Here is a 12,287-nt window from a genome sequence, read left to right on the forward strand (position 1 = left end):
TGCAGCTCCATTAATGAGCAAATAGGAAAAAATCTAAAGCATTGCATATCATATTTTCTGTACATGTCTGCAGATATTCATAGGAACCTTAGAAATGCATAGGTAGCCAATTGTTCAACTTTAAACAAATTGTTCAGGCTTTAAAAAGAAGTAGTACATCACATTTTGAAAGTGGGTGAAAATATTATTTTTGCCAGAAGAAAATGAAAAATATTCTTCAAAATTTTCCACCAAATAATTAGCAGCTTTATTGGAGATATTCGTAGAGCAGGCATGTGCTTCCCAACATAGCTAAATCTGTGAGGCAAAGAGAGAGGCAGGAGCAGAGGCACAATACCAAAGATGCAGTTTGAATATAATGGAATACAAATCAGATGTTACTAAAATACTGAGCTTTAAGGTTCATCAGTGGCTAAGTTACAGTGGATAAAAAGTATCAAGGTTCTTCAATGAAATTATGCGAAATGCTTCTCAAGAATCTACCCCATAACTTATAGACATTCAGACATTTCCTTCTACAGGTTGCAAAAATGGAAGAGTCTCTTGAATATGCATGCATGCTACTTGCCATTGTATGCTTTGATTTATTTCATGATATTCTAATTTCAGTACTTGAAGAAATACTGCATACTGTTTTCATTGTCTGGCAAATACACTTTCAAATGAAAACATTTTTAATTCAGAAAGGAAGGGGCTTGGAATTGATAATAAAATTACAGATACACTAAATTCTTCTTATTCAGAATCACTTCTGTGCCCGTCACATCTTCAGATTTAATAATATTAGAAGTTAAGAAGGTTTTCAGTTAGATTAAAAAAAAGACATATTTTTAAAGTGTGTCATTTAAACGTTGAGTTTTAGGGACTTTATAACTATTTCAACTTGGCTTCTGAGAAGTTAATGTGACATATCTTTTCATAAATATAATTGTTTCATTGAAAAAGGATCTCTTATTCCTGACGTATGCAGAGAGAGAAGAAATCGAGACTTCAGTAAGGTATGTCAGGACAGAAGAGTTCAGTTACCAAATCCCAGGAAGTAACATCACCACACCTATCAGAGTGACTGTCATAGATTCAGTCGCCGCTGCACATCCTGCTCCCGTGGTGTCTAAAGTACTGCCAGTGTCTGTTTGATGGATTCGCTTTATATCACTGAAGTTCGTATCATCTGGCATCCCTGTAGAGGCAAATAAGAAAGCACAGGATGATGCATGACCACGTCACCATAATATGTCTAGAACAACTCTTAAAGTGTGGACAGCTTGGTTTTTGGGTAGCATTCTCTGTGTTCACCTAACTCTAAATGATTAATATGACACAGGTATTCCCGTCCTACTTAAATGGGAGAGTTCAAGCTCTTGGGTGAAAATTCTCAGAAATATTATAAGAGCAAAGTGAAAATATTGTTAGCTTTTTAACATTTTTGGAACATTTCTGTGCCACTGGTAAGAAAGTAAAGACATTTAATTAATTAATATATCCTGAGGTATGGGATTGTTCTTGTTTCAGAGATGTATCAACTGCAGTAATTGAAAACTTTTCCTGTGAAAATAAAATCAGGTGAAGGGATATAATTGAACAAAATATTTTTTGAAAGTAGAATTTATACGATCATATTTTAGATCAGAATAAAGTAGGCCTAAGATCTTTTTAAAATTTATTTTTATTTTTACTTGACAAATGTTATCAATACTACTGGGGTACAATGTGATATTTTGACATGTATACCAGGAGGAATGATAAAATCAAGCTGGCTAGCGTATCCATCACCTCACATCCTTAGCATTTTTCTTGTGGAGAGAACATTTGAAATGTACCTTCTTAGCAATTTGGAAATACACAATACATTATGAATGATAGTCACCATGCTGCACAGTGGTCTAAAACATTTCTTCCTCCTGTCTAACTAAACTTTGTACCCTCCACCCACTATCCCCCCTCCCTTCCCCACACCCATCCCCTGGCAGCCACCCTTCTACTTTCCCCTTTTATGACTTCAGCTATTTTAGATTCCACATGTAAGTGAGATCAGGGATAGTACCTTTATGGAAATAGAAAATAGCAAAGAATAATAGCAACAAATGTTAAAATTTATCTTTCATACACACACAACTGTGAGGATGGAGGTGTAGATATCTATCAAAAGATCAAAGAAGTTGTTAATGGGTGGACTGGAGAATGAAGTTAGGGATAAAGTGTTTCATTTTAAAAAATGCAGGCAAAGTCATAGACCAAGATGCAGTCGCATTCTGGTTATTACTTCTGTACGTTATGAAACCTGACAAGTTGAGGAAAAGAATAACCCCTAAATTAACTGGGTTGAAATAATTGCTTTTAAAAGATATTTACCTTAGTATGATATACTTAGGGAATTACTGATTCATCACTTATTATCTAGTGCCATCAGCGTTCTGAGACTGACTGAATTATCTCATGGCATGCCACTATCAGTCACAATTAACAGATTTAAATTCATTGTTACTACAGCCACAAATATTGACATGGTAATTACAGAGAGATTGAAAAAATAAACTTCATATAAGGAAAAGTCAATATTTATGTAATTAGGCCAATACATATATATAATTCAGAAGATAAGCTCTGCTGCATTCAGAGATGAGAGCATTAAAACGAAGCAAAGCTCTGCTGATCTGACATATTGATTTTACAGTCTGAGCTCTTACATTATTATTCATTGTTTGGGTGCTTGTTTTGCCCTTCTGTGTCATTAGGCAAGATGAATAAACTAGTGATTCCCTGTTTTTTTTTTAAATAGGGACTAGAGTGGAGTGCGAATATTTTAGTCATGGCTTTATACCTCTTGTTAAGCTTAACGAGAAGCTTTGAGGACTCCAGGCAATTAAAAATATATTTCATTCTAAGATAACTACATAAATTTGAGCTTTGCAGGATTTACTTTTCATTTTTAAGCATTGTGAATTTGTGTTTGGATTGGATCCATGAAAAAGGTTTTCTTATGCCATTCTGAGCTTATATTTCATTCATTCATGAGCCAGACACTGATTCAGGTTTAGCGGATGCCATCATGGGTGAAAATGTGTAAGTAGAAAGATGTTAAATCTTATGCCTGCAAGCCAGACAATGGCAGGAGAGCTTTTCTGCCTTCAATCAGATGCTATTTTACCATCTTACATTGAGGTGTTACTAATAAATGTAACAGTTCTAAGGAATATGGCCTTTGAGTAATAAGTATATGAAAAGAATTCAAGATCTTTTCAGGAGCCTGGCAGTCATGACTGTAGTTATGGATCAAATCACAACCTTGTCATCTGTAAAAAGACATTAGCATGCCAAAAAGTCTAGCTCCATGATTATTTGATGCAATGATTATTTTCATAAAGAAATTTAACTGGCCGGGCGCGGTGGCTCAAGCCTGTAATCCCAGCACTTTGGGAGGCCGAGACGGGTGGATCACGAGGTCAGGAGATCGAGACCATCCTGGCTAACATGGTGAAACCCTGTCTCTACTAAAAATACAAAAAACTAGCCGGGCGAGGTGGCGGGCGCCTGTAGTCCCAGCTACTCGGGAGGCTGAGGCAGGAGAATGGCGTGAACCCGGGAGGCGGAGCTTGCAGTGAGCTGAGATCCGGCCACTGCACTCCAGCCTGGGTGACAGAGCGAAACTCCGTCTCAAAAAAAAAAAAAAAGAAATTTAATTAACCAAGCTTATAAATTATACCAAGTCTTATAAAGACCTATAAAAGAAAAAATTAGTTTTGAGATTTATTGTATTAATACATTAAAGAAAAAGTAATTTTTGAATACTCTTATATGCATAATAGCAACACAAAGGTGTCAATAAATTCATAGTTTTGCTCTTGGTGGTTTATGGTCTGATGGGGAAAGAAAATTGTGTTATTAAAAAATAAAGGTAATATTAATACACAGGTACAGGCCTGGTGATTGGTGCTATGAAATATGGTAGGCTGGGAGCAGTGGCTCACACCTGTAATCTCAGCACTTTGGGAGGCTGAGGTGGGCAGATCACCTGAGGCTGGGAGTGTAAGACCAGCCTGATCAACATGGAGAAACCCCGTCTCTACTAAAAATATAAAATTAGCCAGGCATGGTGGCACATGCCTGCAATTCCAGCTACTTGGGAAGATGAGGCAGGAGAATCACTTGAACCCAGGAGGCAGAGATTGCGGTGAGCCGAGATTGTGCCATTGCACTCCAGCCTGGGGAGCAAGAGTGAAACTCCATCTCCAAAAAAAAAAAAAAAAAAAAAATGAAAGAAGGTAAAGGGATGTAACTTGGTCAGGGAGTGCTCTGCTAAGGAAGTGGTGAAGTGGATTAATTTATAGCTATTATCTGCAGAGCACTTGCTGTGGTGTCAGGTACAGTTCCAAGTACTTCACAAATATTAAGTCATTTAATTTTCACAACAGTTGCATAAAATAGGCACTGATATTATTACCTGTGTTTATAGATGAGAAAACTGAGGCACTAGAAAGTTAAGTGACCACAAGCAGTGGAGCCAAGATCAAATCCAGAAGTCTAGACTCAGTCTAGCTCTGATCACCTGCCTCCCTGATTCCAAGCACATTGCTTGGCACCAACGAGTCAGTACTTAAATTGAGAACAAAAAAGATAAATTACGTTACCTACAAAGTGCATTAGGAGTGTTTTCTTTCCTTGCTTGTCATCTGGGATGGCTGAGTAGGTGCTACTTTGGGGTATTAATCAAGTAACCGAACATATTCAGAGGTAGAATCCATGTGGGCAAGTTAATGATGGCGAATCAGAATGGCCTGATGAATCAGAGGACAGCACCTTCTTTTTGTCATTTACACAGAGGTAGGAGAGTGTAGGTATTTTCCTCTATCTCTATTTCATCTGTCTATGTATTTTAAACATTCTCTTAGTTTCACTAAGGAAAGACAACTATGTTTAGATACAGTGTGTTCTATTTTTAATAAAATTGCATGGACAAGAATGTATACATTGTTAATTTGCTCGTTCATTTATAAAATCTATTCACTGTCAGCTCTGTGTCAGGTATTGTGCTGGAGAGTGAATTAGATGAGTCAAAAAAACCATACACATACACACACACACACACACACACACACACACACACACGTATCTCCACCAGGTGTCTTTTTCACCATTCCAATGGTGAGAGTGCGGGACAGATGGAATGCTGGGAGCAGGACTCCAGACCCTATAGATCATTATTTGAATTCAACACTGTTTATCATGAAGTCAAAGTAATTTATTTCTAGAAAATATCAATTTTTAAGGTAGCTATAGTCATGACACCTCAAAAAATATCTATTACATAGAACACTTTTAATGAATATTGTTGAATGAATAAATTAAATAATGACTCGTTTACACAAGATCAGGATAAGGTTGATATTAGTTCCCCTTATTCTAAAGATTAGGAAGTTTGATAGAATTACTTCCCCTTATTCTAAATATTAAGAACAGGTGTGGAGGAAGTAATTTACTCAAGGTAACATAGCTGTGGCAGAATTCCAGTTGTGCCCCATTCAGATGTGGTCCTCATCAATTCCAGAGCCATACTGTTTGCCACTACACTTTCAAAGCGTTGAACTCGAGGTCAAATTCCGGCTTTGCCACAGTCTAGCTGGTTGACATTAGCTATGACCCACGTTTCTTGGAACTTTCAAATGAGAGCATTTTCAGTAAGAGAGTAGGGTTAATCAAAATATCTTGCTGGCTAAATTATTAAATCAATATTTGAAAAAAATTAGCTAGAATTGTATCCCAAAGCATTGTCTAAAGTAAATGTCTGTGGGACCAAAACTTAAGTAAAAATAATGAGTAAGTAAACAATATACAGCTCTATATTTTTATTTATATACAGGTGGGTAAAGCCTACATATTTTAAGTCAGAATAAAGAGAAAATTAATAGTTTTGACATCACACACAAAACAAGAATCTTCGGTACAACAAAAAAAACCACAACATAATTGAGGATCCACACAGAAAAATGGAGAAAATTTTGCATTATAGATTACAGCAAAAAGATCATGTCTTGAACGTAAAAATAGTTCTTACAATCCATGTGAAAACTATAAATGTTCCTGCAGAGAAATAGTGAAAGGCCAGAAATGGATATTTACAATTATAAGGAAAAGGTAAAGTCTTCTTCACGGGACGACAAATAAATACTATCATACACACAATGAAGTGTCAATTATCTGTTGTCCAGGTGTTAAAAGCAAGACGGAGAGGAGAGTGTAACCAGTTGGGCAAGGGTACAGCCCTTCACGAGATAATTTGCTAAAATATATTACAAGTGTTTAAAATGATCATTTGCTTCAACCAAATAATTCCACTTTTATGAAGCAATTTTGTGGGAATAATGGACATGTGCACATATTTATTCACAAAATGTTAATCTGTACATTGTTAATGAAAATTCTAAGCAAATTAAGTGCCAATTGGTAGGGAATTGGGTTAGGAAAATTAAGGTGCATTGCATTCATTTATTTAAAACTCTTTAGGGAGTAAATATTAATACAGAAAAATGATTTTGATAGCAATGTATATAATTTTTAATAAAATACATGTATATACACACTTTCATGCTCTTTAATGTTCTTTTTACTCTACTAGTCTATTGCTGTGTTTCCTTGAGAGTAGAGACTCTCTCATTAATTTCTGTATTGACCTAGCAAGCATTTAGCAATAATTAGGCAAATGAATGTTGATGAATTTAATCCAGGGCATAAAATTACAAATATGTTTCTCTAACTTAGTTCTTTTAATATAAAAACAAAAATTATATTGCAGCAACTCAGACTGTAAAATAAAGGATTAGAATTAGATGTGAATTAAAATTTTACATGTAATAAGATGAGTGGTAAATATCATGGAAAAGATTCATTATGAGGAAACTGACGACAAATATTTTCTGAATAACATTGCTATGAATCTTATTATGTTAAATCTAAACTGTTAATTCTGGTCACTAGTTACTAGACTAATTCTTGTCATTTATGCTAACATTAGCCACATATATTTTGGCTGGAAATTAAGGATTCTAACAAATCTGAGATGGCTAAGCATAACTATTTGCCATTTTTTAAAAAAGTATGAGGAGCTAATTCAATCAGATCATGTCTCCTAGTAAATATAATCGGCGGGTGCATCCAGTATGTTGGGTCATTTGAGTCGAGGATATGCTTTTTAAAATGATGAGTTATTTTCCAAAACCTAGTGCTTCCGTATAACCTGAGAACCAAAGAAGATGACTGTATGGCTAAAGATACAAGGTTCCTGGTAGCCCTATAACCTCATCAAAACTTGTAACTGAAGGGCGATGCAGCTGTCTTCATGAAAGCCTTTTCTATTCCTTATGAAATAGAGTTTTGAGATATAGTTCTTCTTTTTGGTCTTAATGTTTTATAGCAATAGTAGCCTTCCTTTTTTGACAAATTCTGTAAAAATAATGGAGTTTTCCAAATTGTTAATAAGGGAAACAATGAATGAAATAAAGTAATGAGGGATTGTGACTGTAAACCAAAGATTAAGGTAAAATAGTATAATTTATTGTGAAATTATAGCTCTGAGTAATAGCAAGGAAAATTATTTGTCAATCTATCAAATTATTAGCGGCTCTCTAATAATGAATAATAAATAGATTTTTTTTCTGGATTGAAGTTTATACATGAAGGGACTATTGTCTGGATCTTTTGACAGTTCCTGATGCTATGTTTCATCTAATAATGGTCATCCAGTTATTTTTCCTAAGTTTGCTTTATTGATTTTTGAAGGTTTTAGCAAAAGAACACACATCTTACTTTGAAAGAACATACAATTTTAAGCGATTTTGTAGCAATACTGATGTTGTGGTTTTTATCATACTTGTGAAATTTCTTCTAGAACGAATATGCAAATAGAACATTTAAAAGGTCATTTTTGCATAATTGGTAATTAAAGCTAAGTATTAAATCTATTAAATATACCACAGTATTCAGTTATATACTGGTTCTTAGTCATAAGAATTTACAGGTAATCTGGAATAATTATTACTAATGATTCAGAAAATTATTTTTAAAAAGTATAAGGCTGAAAAACTACTATGAGTTAATGAAATTAGAAAATGTTACATCTTGTTTAGGTTAGTGATAATATGGACATAAAGTGCTATTAAACATTAAAATAATTTAAAAATCATATCTATGTCTTGACACATGGTAGTGATATTCTACAGTACCAAAGACAAATTTTTTTAAATGACCAGAAAAAAAAAAAACAGGTGGCTGTTAACAGAACAAAACATTAGATTAATTTTAAAGAAACAATAACGGAGGCTAAAATAAGTAGAATAATTTGTTCTATTATTATTTTTCTTATTATTTTTAGAGATACAGTCTTGTTCTGCTGCCCATGCTGGAGTGCAGCGATACCATCATAGCTCACTGCAGCCTAGAACTCCTGGGCTCAAGCAATCCTTTTGCCTCAGCCTCTCAAGAGGCTGGGGCTGCAGGCACATGTCACCATGCCTAGATACTTTTTATTTTATTTTATTTTATTGCAGAGATGGGGGTTTTGCTTTGCTGTCCAGGCTGGTCTTGAACCCCTGGCCTCAAGTGATACCCCTGCCTTGGTTTCCCAAAGTGTTGGGATTATAGGTATGAGCCATACACCAGGTCAGAATAATTTAAACATGAAAGAAAGTAATTATCTATATAGAATACTATACAGAGTTAAATGATGTAGAAGAAATGAGTACTTTCAAGAAAGAGTGAGTGTTTCTAACCATTCCCTGACCAATTTTTTTTGGTTTTAATTTCCTTTTTTTTTTTTAATCTTAGTTTCATGGGGTACTTGTACAGGTTCGTAACAAGGGTATATTATGTGATATTGAGGCTTGGACTTCTGTTGATCCCATCACCCAGACAGTGAACACTGTACCCAACAGGAATTTTTTCAGCCCTTGCCCTCCTCCTGCCCACCTTCTTTTTGGAGTCCCCATTGTCTGTTGTTCTCATCTATATCTTTGTGTATGCAAGATTTAACTCTCACTGTTTTTTTTTTTTTTTTTTTTTGAGGCGGAGTCTCGCTCTGTCGCCCGGACTGGAGTGCAGTGGCCGGATCTCAGCTCACTGCAAGCTCCGTCTCCCAGGTTTACGCCATTCTCCTGCCTCAGCCTCCCGAGTAGCTGGGACTACAGGCGCCCGCCACCTCGCCCGGCTAGTTTTTGTATTTTTAGTAGAGACGGGGTTTCACCGTGTTCGCCAGGATGGTCTCGATCTCCTGACCTCGTGATCCGCCCGTCTCGGCCTCCCAAAGTGCTAGGATTACAGGCTTGAGCCACCGCGCCCGGCCAACTCTCACTGTTAAGTGAGAACATGTGATGTTTGGTTTTCTGTTTCTTCATTGATTCGCCAAGGATAATGGTCTCCAGCTGCATCCATGTTGCTGCAAAGGACACAATGTCATTTTTTTATAGCTACATGGTGTCGCTATTAGTCTGTTCTCATGCTGCTGAGAAAGACATACCTGAGACTGGGTAATTTATGAAGGAAAGAGTTTTAATTGACTCACAGTTCCACATAGCTGGGGAGGCCTCACCATCATGGCAGAAGACGAAGGAAGAGCAAAGGGATGGCGGCAGGCAAGAGAGCATGTGCAGGGGAATTGCCCTTTATAAAACCATCAGATCTCATGAGACTTATTCACTATCATGAGAACAGCACAGGAAAGACCTGCCCCCATGATTCAATTACCTGCAACCAGGTCCCTCCCATGACACATGGGAATTATGGGAACTACAATTCAAGGTGAGATTTGGGTAGGGACACGGCCAAATCATATCAGTGTCTATGTACCACATTTTATTTATCCAGTCCACCGCTGATGGATACCTAGGCTGGTTCTAGGTCTTTGCTATTGTGAATAGTGCTGTGATGAACATGAGTGCATGTGCCTTTTTGGTAGAACAATTTCTTTTCCTTTGAGTATATACCACTAATGGGATTGCTGGGTGGAATGGTAGTTCTCTGTTTTTATTTCTTTGAGAAATCTCCAAACTGCTTTCCATAGTGGGTGAACTAATTTACATTTCAGCCAGAAATGTGTAAGTGTTCCTTTTCTTCCCAGGCTTGCCAGCATCTGTTTTTTTTTTTTTTTTTTTTAAATAATAGCCATTCTGACTGGTGTGAGATAATAATCTCATTGTGGCTTTGATTTGCATTTCTCTAATGATTAGTGATGTTAAGCATTTTTTTCATATATTTATTGGTTGCTTCTGTGTTTTGAGAAGTGTTTGTTCATGTACTTTGCCCACTTTTAGATGAGGTTATTTGTGTTTTGCTTGTTGATTTGTTTAACTTCCTTATAGACTCTGGATAGTAGACCTTTGTCAGAAGCACAGTTTGCAAATATTTTTACCCATTATGTAAGGCCTCTGTTTACTTTGTTAATAGTTTCTTTTACTGTACAGAAGCTCTTTGGTTTAATTAGGTCCAACTTGTCAACTTTTATTTCTGCTGCAGTTGCTTTTAAGGACTTGGTCATAAATTTTTTGCCAAGGATGAAGTCCAGAAGGGTATTTCCTATGTTTTCTTCTGGAATTTTTATAGTTTGAGGTCTTACATTAGGTCTTTAATCCATTTTCAGTTAATTTTTGTATATGGTGACACGTGGGAGTCCAGTTTAATTCTTCTGTATATGGTTAGCCAGTTTTCCCAGTACCATTTATTGAATAGGGAGTCTGTTCCCCATTGCTTATTTTTGTCAACTTTGTCAAAGATCATTTCTTTCTACGTGTGCTGCTTTATTTCTGAATTATCTATTCTGTTCCATTTGTCTGTGTTTTTGTACCAGTACCATGCTGTTTTTGTTACTGTAGCCTTGTATACTTTGAAGTTGGGTAATGTAATGCTTCCAGTTTTGTTCTTTTTGCCTAGGATTGCTTTGGCTATTCAGGCTTTTGTTGTTGTTGTTCCATATAAATTTTGATTTTTTTTCCTAATTCTGTGAAAAATGATATTGGTCATTTAATAGGAGTAGCATTGAATCTATAGATTGCTTTGGGCAGTATGACCACTTAACAATATTGATTCTTCTAATCTGTGAGTGTGGAATGTTTTCCCCTTTGTGTCATCTGCAATTTCTTTCATAAGTGTTTTGTAGTTCTTCTTGTAGAGATCTTTCACCTTCTTGGTTAGATGTGTTCCTAGGTATTTTATTTTTTAAGGCTATTACAAATGGGATTATGCTATTGATTTGGCTCTCAGCTTGAATGTTATTGGTATATAGTAATAATCCTGATTTTTTTTTACATTGATTTTGTATCCTGAAACTTTACTGAAGTTGCTTGTCAGGTTTAGGAGACTTTTGGCATTCTTTAGAATTTTTTAGGCATAGAATTGTATTGTCAGCAAAGAGAGATAATTTGACATCCTCTTTTCCTATTTGGATATCTTATTTCTTTCTCTTTTCTCTCTGTAGGACTTTCAGTATTGTATTGAATAGGAGTGGAAAGGGTAGACGTTTTGTCTTGTTTCACTTCTTAAGGGAAATACTTCTAGCTTTTGCCCATTCAATGGGATGTTATTTGTGTATTTGTCATAGATGGCTCTTCTTTTGAGGTATTTTCCTTTAATGCTCACTCTGTTTTTATCATGAAAGATGTTGGATTTTATCAAAAGCTTTTTCTGTGTCTATTGAAATAACTATGTGTTTTTATTAGAATTCTGTTTATGTGGTGAATTGCCTTTATTTATTTGTGTATATTGACCCAACTTTGCATCCCAGGAATAAAACCCGTATGATTGTGATGAGTTAAATTTGTTTGTGCTGCTGAATCCGGTTTGCTATTTTACTGAGGATTTTTGCATCTATATTTATCAGGGATACTGGCCTGCTGTTTTCTCATTTTGTTGTGTTTTTGCCAGGTTTTGGTATCACAATGATGTTGGCTTCATAGAATGAGTTAGGAAGGAGTCCTTCTTCCTTATTTTTTTTGGAATAGTTTCAGGGGGATTGGTACCAGCTTCTCTTTGTACATCTGGTAGAATTCAGCTGTGAATCCATCTGGTGCAGGGCTTTTTTTTAGGTTCATAGGTTTTTAAAAAATTTATTACGGATTTAATTTTGGAATTTGTTACTGGTCTGTTCAGGATTTCACTTTCTTCCTGATTCAATCTTGGGAGGTGGTGTGTTTCTAGGAACTTATCCATTTCCTCTAGATTTTCTAGTTTGTGGGACTGAGATGTTCATAGTAGTTTTTGAGGATCTTTTGTAGTCTGTGGGATCATTTATAATGCCACTTTTGTCA

General features: G+C 35.8%; 1 protein-coding gene across 1 annotated transcript in view; it reads right to left on the reverse strand.

Annotated features, from left to right (window-relative positions):
• Positions 1-223: 223 nt before the first annotated feature.
• The window catches only part of GPC5 (glypican 5), a 1,526,087-nt gene continuing 1,514,023 nt past the window's right edge, over positions 224-12,287 (reverse strand). The window contains exon 8 of the mRNA XM_033177434.1: positions 224-1,180. Coding sequence (XP_033033325.1) covers positions 1,023-1,180 — 158 coding nt within the window. The 3' untranslated portion in view covers positions 224-1,022. The remainder of the gene's footprint in view (positions 1,181-12,287) is intronic.

Source organism: Trachypithecus francoisi, unplaced genomic scaffold (genome assembly GCF_009764315.1).
Source record: "Trachypithecus francoisi isolate TF-2019V2 unplaced genomic scaffold, Tfra_2.0 Lachesis_group18, whole genome shotgun sequence".
NCBI classification, from domain to species: Eukaryota; Metazoa; Chordata; class Mammalia; order Primates; family Cercopithecidae; genus Trachypithecus; species Trachypithecus francoisi.